Genomic DNA, 24,528 nt, shown 5'->3' with positions numbered 1-24,528 from the left:
ACTTGCTCCCAGATATTACAGTCATGCACACAAAACCTTATCACTCTGTAGGTTGAGCAAAGAGCAAAGGTAGCTTCATTTTGGAGTGAAACCAGAGATAGAACAGCACGTAGTCTTCTGAAGGGAGCAATATTTGTATACACTTCATTTTAATAAAAGATAGACATAGGTGAGTGTATTAATATTCACAAACATGTCTGCTGCATTGGAAATCACTGGCTTTCTGCTGAGCTTGTGTGGGTGGCTAATTGTGGAAGCCACTTTACCGAATAATTACTGGAAAATCTCCACCATACATGGGAATGTGATTACAACTTCTAGGTTGTTTGAAAATCTGTGGAAAAGCTGTGCAGAAGATAGCACTGGAGTCTCCAACTGCAAAAAATTCGATTCTATGTTGGCACTGCCTGGTACGTCTCTATTTCTGTGCAATATTTTTTATATAATAAAAGAATTTGTTGGAAAGAAGTAATGTCAATTATAAAAAATCTAACCCTATATCCTGTCTAGTAGTAATGGAAGATAACAGGTGTGATGAATTGGGACTATGTCTGTACAATTTATGAATTCTGTATGAGATTATTAACCCTATATGCCTGTATCAGGCTGTAAACTTCTGAATGTGCAGCCTTTGCCTCCTCTATTGTCTGTTTGGCCTCGTCTACACTGCCACTTTACAGCACTGCAACTTTCTTGCTCAGGGGTGTGAAAAAACACCCCCCTGAACTCTGCAACTTTCAGCGCGGTAAAGCGGCAGTGTAGGCAGTGCACTAACACTGGGAGCTGTGCTCCCGGTACTGGTAACTCCTCCCCTTGTGGGGGTGGATTTTTTACAACGCTGGGAGACCTCTCTCCCAGGGCTGGTGCTGCGACTACACATTGCTAGTGAAGACATACCCTTTGTCTCCATGTTGGGTTGAAAATTCTGAAGGTGGTTGGCAAAAGAATAATAATAGAGGGTAGTTGACACTTACATACCCAATCATTGGACATTTATTCCCTGGAGACAAAAGACTGGTGGTTCCTGTCCAAAGTAACTGAGTTAGCAGGAGGAAAGTCACCTTGGCAACAGAGTCATCTGATGGGTTTGTGCTCATGTGGAGAAGCTGGCAAATATGTCACCTAATACAGGGAACTGATGGTTTTAAAAAGACAGAGGCTGGTCTGCTAGGAGGACATTTTCTTCAGTCCATGAGGGAAAGACCACTCGCTATATAATAGTGTGCATGAGGCAGGGACAACCTGACTGCCTTCTGGGACCCAGATGGTTCCCCAAGGACTCACGAAAGAAGGGTGAGCTAGAAATTGAGGGACATAGTTTCAAGTGTTTACTGTTTTGTATGATCTGTACTCTGTGCTTTACATGATTAAGTATAAAAGAGAATAAAGGTGTTACACTGTGCTCTGTGCGTGTATGTTTTAACTGCTTTACAGCTGTTGCATGCTCCTGAGAGAGTTAAACTAAAATAGAAGTGGAGTTCTGGGAGAGGGTGTGTTTAAGTAACTTAGGGGTCAGTGCCGGTTGTGGGGCATAGGGCAGGTGGACTGAAGACCCCCATTTCTGAGAAGGGGTACAGACTCAGAATTAGTGCGTAGGAAATGTGCCAGAGAAGCCAGGAGAGGAACTAATGTTGCAGTCTGCTGAGGCTCTGGAAGTTTCATACCCTAGAGAATCCAGAGCACAGAGGCTTGGATTCTCCTTACATCAGTCCTAGTGAATGAGCAGGAGGAGGCGCTCATTGTGAACTGTGACAAATGGCTGCATCCCACACCCCTTCTGCACCTCAATCCCCTGCCCTGAGCCCCCTGCCTGTACCCCAACCCCCGCTGCACCCCAACTCCCTGCCCTGATCCCCCTGCCTGCACCTCAACCTCCTGCCCTGAGCCCCCTGCTGCACCTCACACCCCTTCTTCACCCCAATCCCCTGCCCTGAACTCCCTGCCTGCACCCCAACCCCCTGCTGCACCCCAACTCCCTGCCCTGAGCCCCCTACTGCATCCCACACCCCTTCTGCACCCCAACCCCCTGCAGCACCCCAACTCCCTGCCCTGAGCCCCCTACTGCATCCCACACCCCTTCTGCACCCCAACCCCCTGCAGCACCCCAACTCCCTGCCCTGAGCCCTCTGCCTGAACCTCAACCCCCTGCTGCACTCCAACTCCCTGCCCTGAGCCCCCTGCTGCACCCCACACCCCAACCCCCTGCCCTGAGCCCCCTGCTGCATCCCACACCCCTTCTGCACCTCAACTCCCTGTCCTGAGCCCCTGCCACACCCCTCATTCACCCTCCGGGAGCAGGAAGGGGGCGAGTGGGTGGGGACATCTGGGAAGGGGTTGGAATGGGGGCAGGGAAAGTATGGGAAGCGGTGGGGCCTTATGGAAGCGGTGGAGTGGGGGCAGGGCCAGGGGCAGCAAGCGGGGGTGTCTGATGTGGACCTAGGGCTAATGAACTAGCCCTCATGTGGCCCTCGTGGTCACTTGAGTCTGAGACCCCTGATTTGGAGCTTCTGGCTCCACATAGCATTTTATTAGTAATTATTTATATGGCATGGGCAATTCACATCGCAGTATTGAGAACAAACTAAACTTAACAATCTGACCACAGCTGATGCCTAGACAAAGGGCAGGATATGGCCTACAATCTGTATTTGTATAATACAGGGGTCGGCAACCTTTCAGAAGTGGTGTGCCGAGTCTTCATTTATTCACTCTGATTTAAGGTTTCCCGTGCCAGTAATACATTTTAATGGTTTTAGAAGGTCTCTTTCTGTAAGTCTACAATATATAACTAAACTATTGGTGTATGTAAAGTAAATAAGGCTTTAAAAATATTTAAGAAGCTTCATTTAAAATTAAATTAAAATACAGAGCCCCCCAGACTGGTGGCCATGACCCAGGCAGTGTGAGTGCCACTGAAAATCAGCTTGCGTGCCACCTTTGGCACTCGTGCCATAGGTTGCCTACCCCTGGTATAATACAACTTCCTGTAGTCAAAGATATCCAGATCCCTTTAACACAGATAAAGGGTTGAATTGAACATCTTATTTTAGGCACTGCTAATTCAGAGTGTGGTGCAAAGGAGATGAACTATATTAGATTACTTATGTATTTAACACTGTGTTACAACTGGTAAATCAAGCATTTGTCACTAAGCAGTTAATCAGCTGCCAATTTCTATTTGTATTGTACTTTAAATTCTAGTTTTATTATCCTTGAGTTAAGATTCAAAGTTTCTGCTTCAGATTAGTGAGGTTAATCAAGGCTTCATATAAGGAATATACTTATGAAATATATAATATAGTAGAACCTCAGAGTTAACACCTTGGGAATGGAGATTGTTCCTAACTGTGAACAAAATGCTATGGTTGTTCTTTCAAAAGTTTACAATTCAACATTGACTTAATACAGCTTTGAAACTACTATGCAGAGGAAAACTGCTTCTTTCCCTTTGTTTTTTCAGTCGTTTATGTTTAACAGAGTACTGTACTGTTTTATGCTTTTTTTCTTGTCTCTGTCTCTGCTGCTGCCTGATTGCGTACTTCTGGTTCCAAATGAAGTGTGTGATTGACTGATCAGTTTGTAATTCTGGTGCTCCTAATTCTGAGGTGCTATTGTGGCTAGTTTGTATCCCATCATTGCATCAGAGGAGGAGATTGAAGTAGGTAAAGAATGAACGATGTCCTGGAAAAAGAAAACTGAACAAGGAAAATCGAAAAACAAACTGAAAAGCAGATTGATGAAAAACAAGAAAGATGAGATGGTGGGTCCAAGAGATAAGCTACTGGACAAAATCAGTGCAGAGAGAGAATCTTAGAAGGCAAACATCAAACAATATTGCATGGAAAGAAGATGAGTTGCTCAACAAAAGGCCTATGGATGCAGAAACTTGTTTTGCAGTATCTAAAAGGAGGATCCCAGGACCTCAAACTGGGTGATGAAGCCCCAGAAGGCGTAACTGACCAATTTGCTTTCTTCAACCACCTCCTACAACTAATCTATTTTTGATATTCAGATTCACATTCCTTTGGGACCTAGTATGTGAAAGCACTTTGGACTAAAAAAAAGTCATATTTAATATGTTTTTGGCAAAATAAATTGAGATTCAGCTATCGCCACTATTTCTTTACATACTAATCATCAGGCCTTAAAACAAGACAGGAATTAAAATGCCCTTTGTGGTGTTAAAGTGTTGCAGGCACAGAGGGTGCTCGAGGCAAGCAACAGTGGTCCGTGCCTGGAGTGCTTAGCGCCAATAAACACACCAGGGTGGAGAAGCAAGCAAAGTTTATTTGAGATCTCAAAGCAGTGCTGGAAGACTTAGCACGCCTCAGATCCAGCACACCTAATACAAGCGGCTTTTCCCTTTTTATAAGTTTTTTTACTCTTCTTTCTTTCTTCCCCCTCTCCTTCCTCCCCTGTAGCAGTTACGTAAGAGCAGGTGCATAAGTAATCTTGGCCCGGCAGCTCATTAGTAATTTTCCTTCTGCAAGTTACTTGTCTTCTGCTAAAGGTGCACAGGCACATTATTTTCTGCTTTAGACAGTTAAACTGTTGCAAAACTGATAACGGCTGTTACATCTGGCCTTTTAGTCGATTAAAGTTTAAACATGGAGACTGCTTGTTGCTGAGGCCTAAAATGGAAGGTCTCCAACCCTTGTGGCCTTCCACCTCCCGAGTTACTTAGGGTTATGCTTGGTGACACCAACAACTCCCTCCTTTGAGAAATACTCAACAATCTTTTGGCTGAGTTTTCTCATATTCTGCAGACAGATACGATTAAACGCCTTGAGCTGGGTTATAGTTCTGGGAACAGGAGCCACAAAGCTTAACAGGGGAGCATCTTGAAATAAGCAATCAGGATAAGGGTGACCAGTACGCACCACCTTGTGAGGAGAAGACGCACAGCCCTTCCTATTCTCCTCCAGGTTGGGCAACCAACTCCAGAGGGAATCAAAAGTGGTGGGTTCCCTTTCTTGGGCTTCCACTGCTCAAAGCTGTGTTGGCTGACAGGATGTGTTTGTTAATGTCCTTGTGCATTTTATGGGACATAAGATCAGCATTCACTTCCAATAAAGGCACACACTCCACCTGGGATGCCATACTTCCACCCAGGAAGTCGTCCACGCTATGTCTCCATGATACAATATCAGATGGCATCCTGATGCGTCTGTAGGGCAGTGGGCAAAGTCTGGTACCAAGATCACTCCGAATGGCCATCAGCTGGTCTATCAAGGAAATCCGAATTCCTAAACATACTAGATCCACTGCAATGCCTTCCAGCCTCAGTGATATTCAATACATATCTTCCTTGGTGTAGTACTATATACACCTGTTATTTAAACATCTCAGGTACTTTCAAAGGCATTGACATTAATAGCATAGAAGGGGGTATATTAGTCACTCTCCAGGACCAGGGCGCAGCCTGTAGAATAAAACCCAAACTTCCAATCAATACCACATCCCAAGCATGGGTCACCACTGTCTCCCCGCCAGTGTATAATTCTTTGTTTCTTCACCAGGGTCAGTTCTTAATGTCCTTTCTAGTCAGGAATTCCTGAGCTTTGGCAATTCCAGTGCAGTGAGTGTTCCTTCTTCTTCCCAAAACAGTCATGCTTCAGCATCCTACAGGAGAGTTACTAGCAATCACCTGTAATGTTTTATTCTCGAAAAATTCAAAGGCACAGTAGATCTGTCATGGACAGGAGAGGTTACCGCGCTTCACCTTGTACTTTTCCCTGCTGTCCAGAAGGCACCGAGACTAGAAAGAGAAATGGCTAATCATCAGTAGGAGAATTCTCCCGAGTTGGAGGGGTCTTTTTGCAGTGAAACTCATGGGTACACAGCTCCAGTCTCTCCACCAGCGGGTGCAACTCACGAGGTGTTCGGCTAGATGGCAGCAGTGCTTGAAGTAGCACCAGCCGGTGTATACCAGCACGTAGCCAAAGACTGCAGTCTTCGGTCTTGGTCTAACCCTTTAAACACAAACACACTCTATCCCTCTTCCAAGGCAGATGGCAGCTGGGCAGGAGGGGCGTCATAGTGCATTTCAAGCCTCTCCTTTCCTGTTAGAGTGACACTCAAGGTAGTCATTAGCTGGAAGCAGTAGTCCTTCCATGGAACGCCAGATCCCAATAGTGTAGCGCTTGCAATTATCAAGCCCCTCCTTTTACCTAGCTTGTCACCTAGTCTATGTACTGGCAGTGTCCTTGATTGAAGTCAATGTCTCTTATCAGCCTGCAGCGCTAGCAATTATTTTTTCCTGTTAACCTTGCTTTGGATCTCTTCATTGCTCTTTTAACGCTAATCAGGACTTCCTTCTTTCACTCTATAACCCTCTTTTCCCCAAAATGATTCGAACATCTAAACATTGTCAGAACAGTACATAAGTCTATTCATATGCTCGCACAGCATCGGCTTTTACAAAATATCTTACACACTTTGGCAACACTGAGAACGCCACCATTTGAGGAGTTTTCAATTCAAATTGTGTTTCGCACACCCAGCCCCTTAATCTGAGGTAGCCAGAAAGACTCCCATGTACATATGGGGAGTGGGTTAACTTTTCATGTCTTTGCTTCCAAAGCTGTTGTATGCAAATTTTAACAAAGCAATTTTGCAATATAACAATTTGGCCAATAAGTTCTTTTGTTACTTAGAAAAATTCATTAGACTTAGTATATCACTCTCTCCTTGATTTATCCAAACACTTGTAAATTCCAGAGTTAAAATAATGCTAGGTAACTCAGCCATAGTAATAAAAGATTAGATGTATCTTAAAACGATGTATTGACATTTTAATTTAATCTTTTGCTTGATTTAAAATAACTATTCTATAAAAAATTAAACAACAAAATTCGGCCACAAGACAAACACCACAAGACAGAACATAAACATAACATAATTCCTATTGTGCTGTAAATGCATCGTACGTGAATGCTGGTCAGCTGGCATCAGTTTCTCTGTTATCTGAAAGACAAAAAAACAGAGGTCTACCCCTTCTGCGGCAGACAATCATCGCTTAAAATATAAATACCCTTGTTGACTTCAGGCAAAACAGAAGGAATTACCCATAGTGTTGTGTATTTGTTTCATAGGCAGCCCAGGTTTTCAATTACCATAACACCGTATACATTCTTAGCTAATTTAACTAAATTGATTCATAGCCAAACCAAATGATTGCAATCCATAATTTCTTGCCTGAATTTATTACAAACATTTACAGACACCAAGAACTTCTTCTTGCCATTTTTTTTCCAAGTTCAACTGCTGTGCCCTCAGCAACTAACAGAGTTAATCTCTCACTCTCCTTAAATCACTTCTTTGTCTCTCTATATCATTATATCACCTATCACCATAAGTTCCTGGGTATTTGAAATCCCCATGCTTACACTTACTGACTCCTTCTTCCACTACACCCTTTAAGTTTTCCAATCTGTTTTCCAATCTCTGTCTGTTGCCTGCCCGCCTGGGCCCGATCCTGTGCTTTTCTTGCTGAGCCGTCCCCTTCCATGGGCACCAACTTGTTCATTACCAGTTTAGCTAGGAAGGTGGGCTTCTCAACTAGCTCCACCCTCCTGGTCTCTTTCTCTAAACATTTTTACTCACAAGACTACCGAGTTCTTCCTCATGAGGCTTGCCACCTGGACAAAAACACACGGCCCATTGGCAAAGGCCATTTTATTAACATTAATCCAAACCCTTTAGGAGTTTACCCAGAGACCCATCCATCTGTCTGCTGACATTATAAACAGAAAAGAGAAATACACAGAGCAGAGGCATTACAGTCTAAGCCAGGCTTTCCCACTTCTTACACTGACCGCTACAGGGGACGGGACAGAAGGATCTCAGTTCGACCTCAGAGCTTCCTCGCACGCATGGCTTCCACTCCGAGGAATTACGAACGAGAGGTTCAGTTCCCCCACACTCCTAACGCCCAACGAACAGGCAGAAAAACAACAGTAACCGGTTAACAAAACAGACCAGAACCAGATAGCATTTCTTATCCTATTAGGGCTCACTTTTACTCAGGCAGTTCTCAACATATAACACCAGCAGTACAAGCAAAGCAAACATAAAACAACAAGGATAAAACAAATAGATGGTGTAATTCTGCAGGGCTCCCCCTTCTTAATGCTCACAAAACTGGAAAAACTTCTGTTACCAATCTATCCCTGTTTCAGGTGTCAGGCTGACACTACAGGATTATTGGGAGATAAAAAAACACACACAATATAACTGAATTTTAAAGCTTCATTAATAAAAATAAACAACAACGGAGAGTGTTGGGAACTCTCCACATCACTCAGGAAAACATTAATGCCCCAACCCCTTTCATACTCGCAAACGTACGTCCAGACTGGCCACTTCTGTGTAAAATGTTCAGAGAAGGGGGAGAGATGGACAGGAGATTATCCTGTATACAGCTTGTCCAGAATTTCCAACATGCTTCTGCTCTTGGGAGGCTGTTCTTTTACACCCTGGAATCTCCTGTGCCGTCTCTTTCAGAGTTTCCAGTCCAGGTCAGCTGCCTGTGGCTTCTTTGGTCACCAAGCCACACGGCTCCGGGGTCACAAAGGCACACTTTTGGATCTTACTGGACAGTTAAGCTTTGCAAATGTAATCTCAGTTCTGTAACTTATATTGCCTTTGGTTCGCCTCTGTCAATTTTCCTTTTTCCACGCCAGCTGGGGCGCAAGCAGTTTTTCTTTGTACTAGCATAGTCTGCGTTGATTCTTGACCTTGAACGCAGAGCAACTTTCTTTTATCCTGGGCCAAGCTGAATTTCAAATTAACCCGTTCCTTTCCTCAATAGACAATTTGCTCACGCTTTGTCAGGGTTTTTTGGTGATTAACACTCCTCTTAGATGTATGATCTTATCTAGATTGAAGTACCTTCTAGGTGCATTGTTTAGATGGATTTTCACATGTGTAATATTCCAATTCTCTAAATACCCGCAGGTTGATGAACCATAATGTACATACATGTAAAATGCTGGGGTACCCTTAGGGGTGAGATGGAATGTTAGACGTCCCCACCCATTTCCACTACACACACAGGAGGGTGCCCTGTCCGCGCTAGCGGCCATAAACTAAGGATTTTTCCTACAGGGTCCTCACACAGGAGAGGCTAACGAGGATGGCCACGACCCTTTTACACTTCCTTTGCGTTCAGCAAAGAGCGTCGGCTAGTCTCTGGGAGACGGCGCCGCTTACTCTGATTGCATCCAGTGAGATGATCAGACTGTCAGTAGCCCACACAGAAAGGAAAGAGGGAGGGAAGATGGGTACACACACTCCTAGACCCAGGTAGCCTCCTCATCGGACGATGCCAGGCCAAGTCAGCCCACCATGGGTCAGACCTCCTAAAGATCCACTAGTTACTGGGCTTGCGTTACAGTAGTCCTGGTCACCAGCTTTTGCTTCACAGGGTACTCTGGGCATCTTCCAGTAACAGTCACTCACACTGGCCCCCAGTACCATTCTGGATCTGATCTTGCCTTTTAGCTACAACAGGGAGAGAGTGCACTAGGACATAGGGTCTCCCCTTTCTAGATAGTGCAGGGACAAAGGAGGGACCTATCTCTAACCTGCTTCTGAATCCTTGCACTCCACCAGACAGGGGGAAGAACAGGAGCTACGGTGGGGGATTTTTACAAGAGCTCTCCATACAAACAGCTTCAGAAGCTACCCATTCGCTGACAAAACAGGAATAATAGGAGGATCGTGTTATAATTAAGTGATCCTTCCGGTGGCCACCTTTTCTGGTCCTCTAGTTGATATGGAGGCCAGTCTACTGTACAGAACTTTTGTAACCTATTTTTGGTCATCGAATTCGATCCAAACACCTTCCAGTTTTCTAGAATGCATTCTAAGGGTGTACACAGTGTCCTGCCTGTATTCTGTCCCTCCCCCATGTCCTAGGGTGACACTGGGCGTCCCCAGGTCCTAACAGGCAAAAATCCAGACCACTGGACTGTTCCTACCTTATCCAAGGGACTGGCTCCTCAGCGTCGCCGCAACTGCTTCTCCACTACTCGAGTGCGTTGCACCGTTGTGCCCTCAAGGGTCGCTCACACCGCGTCTCTGCTGAGGCCCCCGGTGAAGTCATCAGTGCTCGCTGGGCATTCGTTGCCGCGATCTGTCGGCCGCTGAGAGGGGTCCAGGCAAGGCTGATTTTAGCCTCGATGCCCACCCAGGGATGCCAAAACTGTTGCAGGCACAGAGGGTGCTCGAGGCAAGCAACAGTGGTCTGTGCCTGAAGTGCTTAGCGCCAATAAACACACCAGGGTGGAGAAGCAAGCAAAGTTTATTTGAGATCTCAAAGCAGTGCTGGAAGACTTAGCACGCCTCAGATCCAGCACACCTAATACAAGCGGCTTTTCCCTTTTTATAAGTTTTTTTTTCTCTTTCTTCTTTCTTCCCCCCCTCCTCCTTCCTCCCCCTGTAGCAGTTAAGAGCAGGTGCATTAAGTAATCTTGGCCGCGGCAGCTCATTAGTAAGTTTTCCTTCGCAAGTTATCTTGTCCTTCTGCTAAAGGTGCACAGGCATCATTATTTCTGCTTTAGACCAGTTAGAACTGTTGCAACTGATAACGGCTGTTACATCTGGCCTTTTAGGTCGATTAAAGTTTAAACATGGAAGGACTCTTGTTTGCTGAGGCCTAAAACCAGGAAGGTTCCATACCCTTGTGGCCTTCCACCCTCCCGAGTTACTTAGGGTTATGCTTAGTGACACCAACAAAAGTATAACAAATATAATTCATACACAAATATAATTCATAAGCCTTAACCTACTGAGCTTCCCTTTGGGAGTCTTAAATTTAAAAAACAGGATTGGCTTGAAGGTTCAAATATTTACTGGACAAGACTGACTGGAAAATAAAACAAATTTTAAACACTATATACACAACGTCAAAGTGGTTCATTCTGAATGTTATGTGCACCATATATATTATCTAATCTTAAACATGAGTAACATTTTCAACTAGAGTCAGCATGATGTAATGGTTAGAGTGAGGGACTGGGAATCAGATAGTCACAAGTATCTGTGCCTCAGTTTTCCTATTTATAAAATGGGAATAATAGATTTCTCAAGGTCTTTGACAGATGCCATTTATGTGCAAATTGTTGCTACTTTCTACAAAGCTGGAAGTGGAAAAACTACAGCCAAGCAAATGTTAAGCAATAACTAGGATATTGAACTGATGTCAGAAGGTCAGAGACTAAATATAAATTTAGTTAAAAAACAATAAAACTATTGTGTATATAGAACATTGGCAATGAAACAGATTGAGGTGGCGCAATTAGCTCTGTGCCATCTTTGATGTAGAATCATGTGCTGCAATTACTATTGATTGGTAAATTAGCTTAGTTTGTAACCTGATTAATAAATACTGTAGTAAGAGGAGGCCCTGAGGAATGAACCTTAGTATCAGAGGCCTGGTATGAGGCCTAAGGCCTGAACTAAAGTAATGGTCAAGACTTTGCTAACATAAAGCAAAGTTAAGCTGTGAGCCAGAGGCAGGCCCTGCTCACAGAAGCTGGCAAGGAAAGGGCTGATGCTGCAGAAAGAGACATACCTAAATGGTACTGGACACCAGATATCAGAACATTTGCATACTTGTACACTCCACCCAGATAACAAGGAGCAAGCTGACCCAACCCAATGACAGGGCCAAAAGGGTAGTATGATGGATAGAGTTGTTTTGTTCGAACCAACATGTATAAGGTGAGAGGTGGCACCTTGCTATGTAGAAGGATTGTACCTTGCTACGTAGAAGGGTTGCACCTCAATACGTCAGGAGTGATGTGTAACTTGTTTGTATCTGTGTATAAGAATGCATCCCTGGGGCAGTGTCCAGCCTAGTGGGCAGTGGAAAGTTCCACCACTGACTGAGCTGAGTCCATTGCCACGGGGCACATATTCATAGTATGTCCTGTAGAGTAAAGTGTAGAGGGAACTATTATTGTGCTTCTTTTGACAATAAACCTGGCCGAAGTGCCTTTGTACCTTACTAGAGTCTGTGGTCATTGGGGGTTCTCACGGGGTCTGCTGTGTCAGTTATCTGCGCAGAGCTGGGACAGCACACAGAGGGAACACACGCACGCAGTCAATTGAGATCAACATTGAACAGAGCAGAGCACCACACCGGTAGCATCTGACGACAAATACCTTCTATAAAAAAGATAAAATTGAGAATAACCCCTCCTGTTATGGAATTAACTCTAGCAGCTCCATAGTTAAGGTTGTTGAGATGATTATAATGTGGTAAGGGGTGTAGTAGTAAATCCCTTTGTTAGAAAATAATGTAATCATTAAACTTTACATCAGCTACCCTAAAGGTATGATTTAATACTCTGGCGAGTTACAAGTAATCCTGTTTAATACTTTAGGAGTTTGAAAGAACTAAATTTTAACATTCTTTGAGCATTGTCCATATAGATACCTATCTTTGGAGATGCACACATCCATGCCATGCAACCCTAAACCTTCCAGAAAGCTGTGTCTGTTCAAGCTGTGCACTCACCCTTCTCACATGCCTCCAAAGACCAGAGTAGCTGAAAATCAGGGCTAAAACTATTCATTTTACAGAACACGATTTTTTGCCCTTTTATTGCCTGTGATTTGTTTCCTCAAGAAAGCTTGAAATAGATGTTTTATAAAATATTTATTTCCTCAAACACTTGTACCCTTTAATATTCTGGAGTTTTTAGCTCAGTAGGTCAGGCATTTATTGCTTGTTGTTGGGAACTGGATTAAGATGGGCAACTTGGAGACACTTGGCAAGTTTTTTTAAAAAGGGAAGTTCAATTTGCAAAAATCTTTTTTTGAGATTTCAAGCCCAAATACCTTGGACAATGGGCATCTGATAAATGCAATCAGAGAATTTAAACACGAAGAGCCAGATTTCCAAGGTCTCCTCTAAATTAGTACCTACTCTTTTTCATGCACCATTTTTAATGGACACAAAACCTCACATTTGGCCTTATAACAAGCAATGGTTCATATAGTTCTGGTGATCAGATAACCAACTCACTAATTTGGGTGTAATTTTTCAGGTTTACAAAAAGCTCTGTCAGGTGTTATTGAAACCATTAACCCCACCACTACTAGTTAATCCAGTTCAGCATTAAAGTTTGCAATCTCATTAATTTCCTTACTGCATAACCATTCTGACTTTTAGATGCTTCTGTAAACCAAATATCTACACCTTGTAAACTTCACTCATCACTAATTCTGATAATTATTTGAAGTTTTCTTTGATGAACATGTACTTTCAAAATTGAATTTTATTAAATTACTTGTGCAGGAACTGATTTTTTTTGTCCCGCTTTTCTAATGCAGCTTACATACAAGCATGTCGTGCCCTGATGATCATTTCCATCGTCTTGGGTCTCTTGGCTACTGTGCTGTCATTGTTTGGTTTAAAGTGCACACAAGTTGGGATGACTAATGAAAACACAAAAGTAAAGATTTCTGTAACGGGGGGAGTGATCTTCATTTTAGCAGGTAAGATACCAACATTGTGCATTAAGACTGAACTTAGGACACCATTGGTGCTCAGTTCTGCTTTCATGATTAGCAAACTAAGTGAAATGTTCATCTGTTTTCATAATTTAAAGCTGTAGAACTATTGAATGGTTTATTTAAGTATGTTGAATTTTTCTCCATAGGACTCTCTTCCATGGTGGCTGTTTCTTGGTATGCTGCAAGGATTACTGCTCAGTTTTTTGACCCATTGTATGGTGGAACGAAGTAAGTTAATGGACCTAAGTTAATGGATTCAGCAAATTGCTGAATATTTTTAAGATGGCATCAGTAATTTCAGTGGGCAGTTTCCTGTAAGGGTTTTCCAGGACCCCGTAGTCTGTACTGGTCAAGTTATCCCCTCCTGCTTAAAGAAAAGTTTATCAACAACTCAGCATTTGAAATCCTCTTTCCCACAGGATGAAGGAATTATTGCTGGTTGGGAGGACTGGAGTATGTCCTCACTTTCAAGGAGTCAAGGAAAGTGCAAGGCATACCAGCCTCAAATTCTCAATCATGGCGCATTGGCACAGAATGTACGTCCCTCTGTTCTATTGGCATGATCTTCTGTCACTAATGCGCCATTGTGTCGGCTGTCTGTGACTCTTTTGGGGATCTTAGAATGCAGAACCAAAGTTAATGTGACATAGAGCATTTACCAGCAAGAAATCCTCCAGATCCACAGGTGTGCTTGCTCCAAAATGGCTTCTTCTTTGTTCCATCATGCCCCCTCAAATTCAGAGCTGTCCTATGTGGACACACAGAGATTTCTGACGGAAGGTGGAACACACAGAATAGGTGGTGCTGTGGGAAGGACTTGGCTTTATTAGTAATTATTTGCATTACCATAGCACCTAGGAATCCTAGTCAGGGACCGGGACCTCATTATGCTAGGTGGTATACAAACTCAGAACATAAATACCGTCTCTGCCCCACAGAGCTTACAATCTAAGTAGAATGGATACAACTTAAACTGTGTTTGGAACATCTTGGAGGCCTATTCATAGAATGGCAGTAACAGCTTTGGAGGATATGACAATGATGGACATTTAGGTATCCTGTCCTCCTGTCTAGAGAATACACAGTGCAATGACATGTGCCCTCAGGCTAAATGGACTTTGGTTAAGAGTGTCTTAAAAATAGCTGCCACCAAATTCGAGTATAAACCATATTACATAATAGAGTGACTTCTGCCCACTCCAAGAGCCCTTTGTCTAAATGGAATATAAATTCCAAAAAAAGAAGTTGAAGGTAATATATTGCCTTTTCAGAATAATATTAACAGTTTAAAATTCAGAAACATTCAGGAAAAATTCCAGGACCGATCTTACCTTCGCTCCATATCCCCACCCTTCCTCTGTCTCTAGGCTTAAAAGTTTACTTGTTGAGTATGGCAATAACCCAGATCCATCTTTCCAGGCTATATTGTATGCAGAACTATCTCCACTACCTGTTGGGAAATATTAAAGTGGATAAAGGGCAGATCTTTGGGATTCACACTTTGCAATGGACAGGGCCCAAATTTGTCAGCTTGTAGTACAGAGCTGATGGTCGATGTCTCAGCCAGCTGCCTTGGTGACTGAACTGAAGGAAAGGGAAGGGCATTTGGAAGCTGGCCAGTGCATGTTTCTGAGACATTAGGAATCTATCAAGCATGGCCTATACACTGCTGCTCCTCTGAGCTTTAGGAATCTTTCAGAAAAGCAATATCTGTTAAGGTTGCATGAATGCCTCCTTGTAGCACTGGCTATTTGGAGCTTGTCATGGTATAATTCCCCACTCTGAACCTTAGCGTCCAAAAGATGGGGTACCAGCATGAATTCCTCTAAGCTTAATTGCCAGCTTAGAACCTGTAGTGCTGCCACCAACCAGGAATTCCAGTGCCTGGTACACTCTGGTCCCCCCAAAACCTTGCCCGGGGAACCCCAAGACCAGGAACCTCTGGATCTTAACACAAGGAAAGTAAATCCTTTCCCCACCATTGCCTCTCCCAGGCTTCCCCTCCTGGGTTACCCGGAGATCACTTGTGATTCAAACTCCTTGAATCTCTAAAACTGAGAGGAAAATTCACCTTTCCTCCCTCCTTCTCTTCCCCCTCCCAAGACTCTCCTGAGAGAGAAAGTAATCCTAACACAGAGAGAAATTACCTTCTCTTCTCCCTTTCCCCTCCTTTCTCCCACCAATCCTGGTGGATCCGAGACTCAGTCCCCTGGGGTCTCACCAGAATAAAAAAACCAATCAGGTTTCTTAAACAAGAGAAAAGCTTTAATTAAAGAAAGAAAACAGTAAAAATTATCTTTGTAAATTTAAGAGATTAGATACGGGGTTTTTCAGCTACAGACACTGGGAATCCCTCCCCAGCTAAGTATACAAGTACAAATTAAAATCCTTTCAGCAAAATACAAATTTGAACTCCTTCCAGCCAAATGCACATTTGCAAATAAAGAAAACAAACATAAGCCTAACTCACCTTAGCTACCTAGTACTTGCCTATTTAAACTTTAAGGCCTTGTATGGAGAAGATTGGAAGAAACCTGGTTGCACATCTGGTCACTCTCAGAACCCAGAGAGAACAACAACCAAAAACTAACAGCACACACAAAAACTTCCCTCCCTCAAGATTTGAAAGTATCCTGTCCTCTGATTGGTCCTCCAGTCAGGTGACAGCCAGGCTTACTGAACTTGTTAACCCTTTACAGTCAAAAGAGATATAAAGTACTTCTGTTCCATTAACTCCTACTATCTGTTTATGACAGAGCTGAAGCTGCAAGAAGGTGTGCAGTACCTGGCAACCTCTGTTCTTTTATTTCTTGGCTAGCTGTGGGAATATGTTATGTTCCTGTCATCCCAATTCAGTTTAATCTATGAATTTCATTACAGTCCTCTTTATTCTTTCTTCCATTTCATGAATAAAGCTGTTACATAAAAGAGATCCTAGCAGATACCTGTGGGAAGCCCCCATCCCCATAAACACTTCATTCCCTCCCTCCCACTTCATACTCTGGGGGCGGGAGCAGGGGTTTCCCTCCACAGGCTGCTCCTGCCTGCAAGCACCACCCCCACAGCTCCCATTGGTTGAGAACGGGTCTCTATGACCAATGGGAGCTGTGGGGGTGATGCTTGCAGAGAGGGGCAGTGTGTGGAACCACATGCCCCCGCCTCACCCCCCCAGAGGCCACAGGGACACATTGGCCCCTTCCGGGAGTGGTATGGGGCCAGGGCAGGCAATGAGCCTGACTTAGTGGCAGCCATGCTGTGCTGCAGACTGAGAGCCACCGGAGGTAAGTGCTGCCTGGCGGGATGCCACACCCCAACCCCCAGCTCTGAGCCCCCTCCCAGAGGCAGCACCCCGTACCTCCTCCTGGACCCCTTCCTGCACCCAAATTCCCTCCCAGAGCCCACATCCCACACCCCTCCTGCACCCCAACATTCTGCCCCAGCCTCGAGTCCCCCTACACCCAAACTCCCACCCAGAGCTTGCACTTCTCACCCCCTCCTGCACCCCAACCCCCTGCTCCAGGCTAAGCGCAGAGCCCACTCCCACACTGTGAACCCCTCAGCCCCAGCCCAAAGCCAGTACCCCCTCCCAAACCCCAACCCCTTACCCCAGCCCGGTGAAAGTGAGTGAGGATGGGGGAGAGGGGGGATGGAGTGGGGTGTGGCCTCAGGGAAGGGGCGGGTAGATCCTGGGTTGTCCTTAAATTCAAAAAGTGATCTTGGGTGTAAAAAGGCTGGAGACCACTGCTTTAGAGGATTCTTGCCCATCCCTTTATAACATTATATTGGAGTTCCACCAGGCTCTGTCTTTGGTTCTGTTCTCTTTTCCCTCTAGACATTATTTCTGGGTAATCACTCTCACAAACACAAATTCAACTACAATCTTTATGCTGACTACTCACAGTGCTATCTGCACTCTGGACCTGTCTCCTTCTGTCCAAACTAAACTCTCAGCTTGTGTCTGACATCTCCTCGGGAATGTCTAGCTGTCAGTTCAAGCTCAGTCTGGCTAAACCAGAACTCCTAATTTCCTGCCTGAAATCCTTCCCATTGTCTCCTGTCTTGTACACTGTAGACAACACCACCATCCTGCCAGTCACTCTCATCTGTAATCTGGGTGTCATCTTCAACTTGGATCTCTTTCTAGGTCCTCACATCCTGGCTGTGTCCGAATCTTGCAGATTTTTTCAGCATAACACCACTAGGATGCAGCCTTTCCTATCCGTCCATACAGTTCAACTATCATCCTGCTCTTATTATCTTGCATCTCGATTACTGCAACATTCTTCTCTTTGGCCTTGACAAATGCAATCTTTCCCCATTCATATCCATTCAGAATGCTGCTGCAAAGACCATTCTCCTTATCCATCACTTTGACCATGTCACCCCACTCTTTGCATGGTTCTGACTCATCACTTTCCATGCCAATCCCCAACCTGTCTATCACCTCTCAGTCATTACTGAAAGATCAGCTCCTGATTCCAATCTGCAGCCATAACTCATCTGTTAAATTTTCAAACAAGCACTTTCGTGCTTTCTGCCATACTGTCCCTTACCCTTGGGAGAAGCTCCTCGTAAACAGTCACAAAGCTACAGTAGAACCTCAAAGATACGAAAATTAGAGTTACGGACTGACCAGTCAATGGGACACCAAGTGAAACCGGGAGTAACCAATTAGACAGTAACAGAGACCAAAAAAAAAAAAAGCAAATACTGTACGGTGCCTGTATTACATCTTAAAGGTAGGCACATCTGGGCTGCCTGTCCCCACCCCCACACACGGGGCAGGCATTAACAGCAAGACGTTGGGGCTGCCAGCCCAAGGCAGCTGGAGCCAGCTAGTAGAGCAGGAGCAGCATTGCGGTCTGCACCACTTTCACTCCTTCCCCCTCTCCCCTGGAGGGGGATACACACCCTGCCTGGAGGAGGAAAGCTTGCAAACTCATGCTGGTGCTGATTAGGGAGCTCCGCTGCTGCTGAAACCTGGCCTGGAGTGTCAGCTGCTGGATCTGGAGTCCGACCTGCGCTTCGTTCAGAGTTACAAACATTTCAGAATTATGGACAACCTCCATTCCCGAGGTGTCCATATCTCTGAGGTTCTACTGTACTTCATTATCCTCCTTCAAATTCCTCCTTCAAGCTCTCCTTTGCCTTGGTGCCTACAAAAACGTGACAGCAGTTAGGCTGCTGGTGTGCTGAAACCACAGCCTGTCGTGCTGACCAATATTGTCTCATTGTTTCCTTGTACTCATCTATTTGTCTATATCCATCTGTTGTTTTATATTTTTTTCTGTGTTTGTACAACATCTGGCACAGTGGGGCCCTGACCCATGACTGGGATTCCCAGGTACTGCGATCATACAAATAATAACATTAAGAGCTCCATTAAAAAAAGAAGGGCGATGGGTTTGTATCTGGCCTTTTAAAGACTGACTAAACTAGTCATTCTTGACTATTTATTACTGATATTCTGGGTTATTCCTCCTTACTGTTACCACTTGCTGGTAATACCAGGTTAGATATGAAAAAGTTGGACATGAAGAGAACTCCAGTTGACTACATAGAGCTAAGCCCTTCAGGAAGTCCACCAGCTGTTATTAGAATATAGGAAAAAGTATAAGGGTGAAGCAATCTTGGGAAAGCAAAGGTTAGACTGGATAAGAATTTGCATTCAAACTTGGTATGAATAGACAGAAATTCCTTTGCTAGAAGGAAAGTAAGTTTTCTACATTACAGTAAGGGAACCATATCTACAATATGCACCTATAACATTGCTGTCTTTGAGATTTTTAAGGTTGCTACTTTCAGATCAATTCACACTTTTAACTAAACATTTTCTTGGTAGCAGTGCTAGATCAGACACTAATTGCTTAGGTGTTTAATAGTCTCCTACAGCGGGAATCTGTATTGGTAATTCTGTGTAGGAGAAAATTATTACACTGAAGAGATAATATTGAGACCTCCAGATGTAAGTGGATAAGTGCAGTAAACCTTTTTTTCCCCTTTTATCTTCAAGCTGTTGATCCATGTATTCTGTTCTCAGACACTGTAAATATCTGTCATTTATGATCAACTCCGGTATTTCTAAGCAATTACCTATCCCCCTTTATCTCCATGATGCTTATTAATTTTTGTTCGTTAAATCCCTGATTCAGTAAAGCACTTAAGCATATACTTAAAAGGTTTGTTGATTAGACATACAAGTGCTTACATTATTGGCCACATCATCTGTTATGTAACATTTAATTGGGTACTGAAACTAAACTGCCTGGTTTACAATTCTCTGCATTCTTTACCAAGAATGATGCTAGCTTTTTATACAATTAGCATATCTTATAGCTAGTACAGTGTAAAATGTATTACTGCTTCATACAAAAAATATAATAATATAATGGATAAAGCTTTAAATCTTCTATGTATAATCCTGTTGTATGATGCTTCCATAAAATCCTTCATATTCCAGGTATGAACTAGGAGATGCACTGTACTTAGGCTGGGCTGGATCGATTCTGTCTATGCTTGGTGGGATCTTCTTGATTTGTTCATGCAAAGGGGGAAAAAGAGGAAAGCACAGGTAGCTCTTTATCTTAAAAATCAAAATAAAATATATACTTCAATCAGTCCCAGTTTATGCATAGAAAGTAGGTTTGTCCCCAGTTATTCACTTCTGTATTGTGTAGGTGCAAAAACTAGAGGCTAGGACTGTCAATTCAACACTGCATCTTGCCATAAACTTGTGATGTAAACACGTCTATACTCTTTATGCCTATCCTTCTGATCTCTGACACTGGCTTGTTAAAATTTGAAATAATCAGTTTTATATTTTTTATAATTATGGGCAGTGTTGGTGCTTCTAATGAATGTACAATGGAATTGTGCAGTCAAAGAGCAGAGCTTCCTTTGTATTGGTAAAATTGCAATACAGTTCTTTAACTTTTTGTTTGTATTATGGCAATAGTGCTATAATTTTCTAATCATATATTTTCACTACCATTAAAAGGATCTAATTCCATTTATCTTGTGGAAAATAAAATCCCTTTTTCCCCCAAAGCAACTGATACAGCTTAAGAAATTCTGAGATTTTTCTTGTTTCTTGTAGAAAGATTTGTTTAGCAATATGTCAGAAAAATTAAGATTTCTGGCCTGACTACTTATCCTTTTTCATTGGAAAAATACAATTTTTGTTTGAAACAAGTCAGATGTGCAGCAGTTGTCTGGGAAATGGTTGCAATTGTCAGAAATAGTAAAGGTCTGTGCACTCTTGAAATGTCCAAGGAATACTAGGACCAAGTACATCTAAACCACATTTATTTAAACTAGAGTGACCAGATGTCCTGATTTTATAGGGATAGTCCCAGTGTTTGGGTCTTTTTCTTATATAGGGTCCTATTACCCTCCATCTCCTGTCCTGATTTTTCACATTTGCTGTCTGGTCACCCTAATTTAAACTTTTTAAAAAGGAGATGCACAGGAGGAAGAAGCATGTTGTATGATGCTTTACTTACACATTGGAAAAAGCTATGTGAGAACAGCCAATGAGGAACAGTATTAGGTTGAGCATGATATACTATTGCATATTGAGCCTGGTCCGAAGCCACTGAAGTTGATGGGCAAATTTCCATTGACATAATAGGGCTTTGGATCTGACCCATAATGCACTGACTCACTAATTTTCAATATGATTTTAGTAAGTCCTTCAGTGAAACCTAGTGCAGAATTTAAAGCTCTGCACTAAGGGTAAGATACCAACAGCGTGGACCCAAGATAATTTTCCACTACATTCTTTATTGTGTTGATTTGTGTTAAAAATTGCAACTACCATAAATAAAGACTCCTGCTTAGATCAGTTAAACTGATTTTGTCAAAGAGCATGTGGATGTGTAGTACTTAATAATTTACCGTTTGTTTTTGTTAATTACAGCGACCGCAAGTATGACTACTCTGCTGGCCAGGCAGCTCATCAGCCACGCATTTACACCAAAAATTCTGATACAGTCAGAACATCCAAAGATTATGTGTAAACTCTTCTTTTATTTTTTTTAATTGTTTGTATGTTAACATCTTGTCAATCCAAGTAAACAGATAAACTAATTTTTGAGTGTTCTAGTTCAGGCTGCAATCTTTATCTCAGTATAGAGGTTGTTATATGTTTTAGTACTTCCTTCTATTTTGGAATATTTTGAAAATGGAAACAGTTAAGTTCCTGGAAAGATATTGCCACATGGAGATATCTTGTTGACTGACAAGCCAAGCAAAACAAAGCCATAACCTATGGTGCATGGTGACAACAAACCAAGAGTAATTGTTAATCTATTTTTGACTTGCTCAAACAGTGAAACTGACATGCTGCAACTAATCACAGCCTAATAAAACTAGTGATGTAAAATTTACTGTAATTTTATTAATACTTCAGCTTCTTATTTTTTGTAAATGTTTTAGCTTTTAAGAGTAAATGAGAATTAACCCTTGAGTGATTTGCAGTTCTTAATTAAAGTTGTTATAGACAGTATTAATGAAACATTAATTTTATTATGTTTGCGCTTAAAGACATATTATTGATATTCACATTATGTCTAGTACAGATGTTCTCAAACGGGGGGGTGCACCCACCTGGGGTGTCTGGAATGTATTTGGGGTGGGGTGAGAAGCTTTAGGGGAAAAAAACTTACTGTGCACATTTTACCCACAGCGATGACTAACTAGCAAAACTGATTCTTCCAGACATATTAGGTCTTCAGATGGCTCTCTGCATTTACCTGTAGGTGGCTCTGTGCATTTTGATGGATTTCTGTTAAGTTTGCATAACATTATAAAAAGTCATGGCCATCTGCACATTAATCTGTTTGCTTTGTAAAAACAACGAGGAGTCCAGTGGCACCTTAAAGACTAACAGATTTATTTAGGCATAAGCTTTCCTGGGAAAAAAACCCAAAGGTGACACCGGACTCTTTGTTGTTTTTGTGGATATAGACTAACATGGCTACCCCTCTGATATTTAATTGTAAGCATGGACCACAATTGCAGTTTTGCTTTTGCTCTTCTTATAATGCATCACTGGCTCATTCGTGCAACAGAAAACCCCCCACTCAAGTGAAAAACAAAGAAGCCAAAATTGATGCAAGTGAAGCACTGCTGCCACGTACATTGGTATAGATACTTGTGTGGCATGGTTGGGGGTGAGGGAGGGGTCACATAAACTACTATAGACACAAAGAAGCGGGGCACACGATCAAATAAGTTTGAGAGTCACTGGTCTAGTCTGTGGGATTTGTAGTGGAACATTTTTAAAAAAAATTGCAGAACACAACACACTAAAATCCTTGTCCAGTGGATGGCAAATATACAAATAGAATAATATACAAGGAATACTGCAAACAGTCAGGAATGGAAAAGCCATCTGATAAAGGGATGCATTATCTATCTGATGCCTTATTCCCAAATCATTGATTATTTTGTTACTTATTGTTTTGTGGATTTTAAAAAAATCCATTTACACTTGAAACCTGAAAAAAATACATTGTATTACAATTGTCTAATTCAAACTAGCTCTATTCTGCAGTAATTTTATGGTTGTAACTTTCAGTCATTACCATTTTCATCTCAAGTTACTCTACTGCTGGGAACACCCTTTGTATTGTATAAGCATCTAGTCATCGAAGATCAGCTAACCTTTGTAAAAATTACATTGGTTGGGTGAGCAATGCCAAATGAAATTTCACATTGACAGTTTTACAGCTTTCACAATTGTTTTTTAAATTTCAAATGTATTAAAACAGTTCAACAAAATAATCCTCTACTTATGTCTGATGTTGAGCCCCATGATTAAATTAAAATGTAGCCTAAGTTGTAAATTCTATCTGTCCAATGTACCCAGATAACATATTTCCTATGAAATCATATAAGGGCTCTTAGCAGAAACATTGTTTTGTATGTGTGATTTAGCATGTTCTTTTATACCCTGGTGATCTATTCAGTAAGTCAGTCTGGGGACTGTTAAATCTCATTTGGCTTAGTAAATAGTAATAGAATGGATGGAGATTATGTTATAATGCCAGTTTCTTCCCCTTTGTATCATTTAATTGTTTTAATATTGTGATGGATATTTCAGTACTGCTGAAAACAAGGGGAAACTCAGCTAATTCAGGCATAGAATGAACAGTAGCTGTGTAAACTTCCCACACAGAACTCTGCCAGTATTCAGCCTGTGGTCTGCAGTGCCCCTCTATTCTAGTTCTAGACCTACTCATCAACAAATAGGTGAGGGTTGTTAAATTTATTTTGTGGAGAGGCCAAATTGCACTCTTAATTATTGCCCAATGGATGGGGTACAGATTCGAACTATATACTATATCAGTTCTCCCACTGATGTTACTGGGAGCTTTGTACCAAGATCAAGAGTAGAATATAGCCTGTATTTAGTGATGAAAAGTTATTTATTCAGTATCCTATTGTCATATGTAGCATCACTCAATGGAAAAATATGCTCACCATTAGGACTGCACCACTATTTTTTCCCTTTGTTTTTCTTCCTTCCCTATCCTTTATGTTTGTCTCTCTTCCTTGTTCATTTCTCTTCCTTGCTTCACTCTGCACCTTTTTCCCTGCATCAATTTCCGCCACCTGCGGGCTGCTCTCCTACCCCAATTACATCTGCTAAAATGATCAACAGTTAAATACTTAGAGTCTTCATTACACTTTAAAGTTAGCACCTCAGTGAGCTGAATGAGGAAATTCACACCTCATGTCGTTGTAGGCTGTTTACAGGATCGAGGAAAATGATACTGCGTTGGTTACACTCTGTTCACGTTTGGAAGATTATCTTTGCACCCATAAAGTTTAGAACTCTTTTAAACATCTGCTTAATCTGCAGAATCTGAATGTCATGCAAACCTCAAAAATAAATTGAGAAGGCTGGATGTTTTTTTGGTTTTGCAGCCCTGCTAGGCCTTTTAGAAGCAATTGTGTTTAAAACTTTGAAAAAGAAAATTTCAGTGAGAATTATAT

General features: G+C 42.4%; 1 protein-coding gene across 1 annotated transcript in view; it reads left to right on the top strand.

Annotated features, from left to right (window-relative positions):
• LOC116815960 (claudin-19-like) overlaps window positions 1-21,545 on the top strand; it is a 30,926-nt gene extending 9,381 nt beyond the window's left edge. The window contains exons 2-5 of the mRNA XM_032764799.1: window positions 13,345-13,509; window positions 13,674-13,755; window positions 19,988-20,098; window positions 21,446-21,545. Of these exons, the coding sequence (XP_032620690.1) occupies window positions 13,345-13,509; window positions 13,674-13,755; window positions 19,988-20,098; window positions 21,446-21,545 (458 nt within the window). The remainder of the gene's footprint in view (window positions 1-13,344; window positions 13,510-13,673; window positions 13,756-19,987; window positions 20,099-21,445) is intronic.
• Window positions 21,546-24,528: the final 2,983 nt, after the last annotated feature.

Source organism: Chelonoidis abingdonii, chromosome 8 (genome assembly GCF_003597395.2).
Source record: "Chelonoidis abingdonii isolate Lonesome George chromosome 8, CheloAbing_2.0, whole genome shotgun sequence".
Classification (NCBI taxonomy): Eukaryota; Metazoa; Chordata; order Testudines; family Testudinidae; genus Chelonoidis; species Chelonoidis abingdonii.
This window is presented reverse-complemented; position numbering and strand designations above follow the sequence as displayed.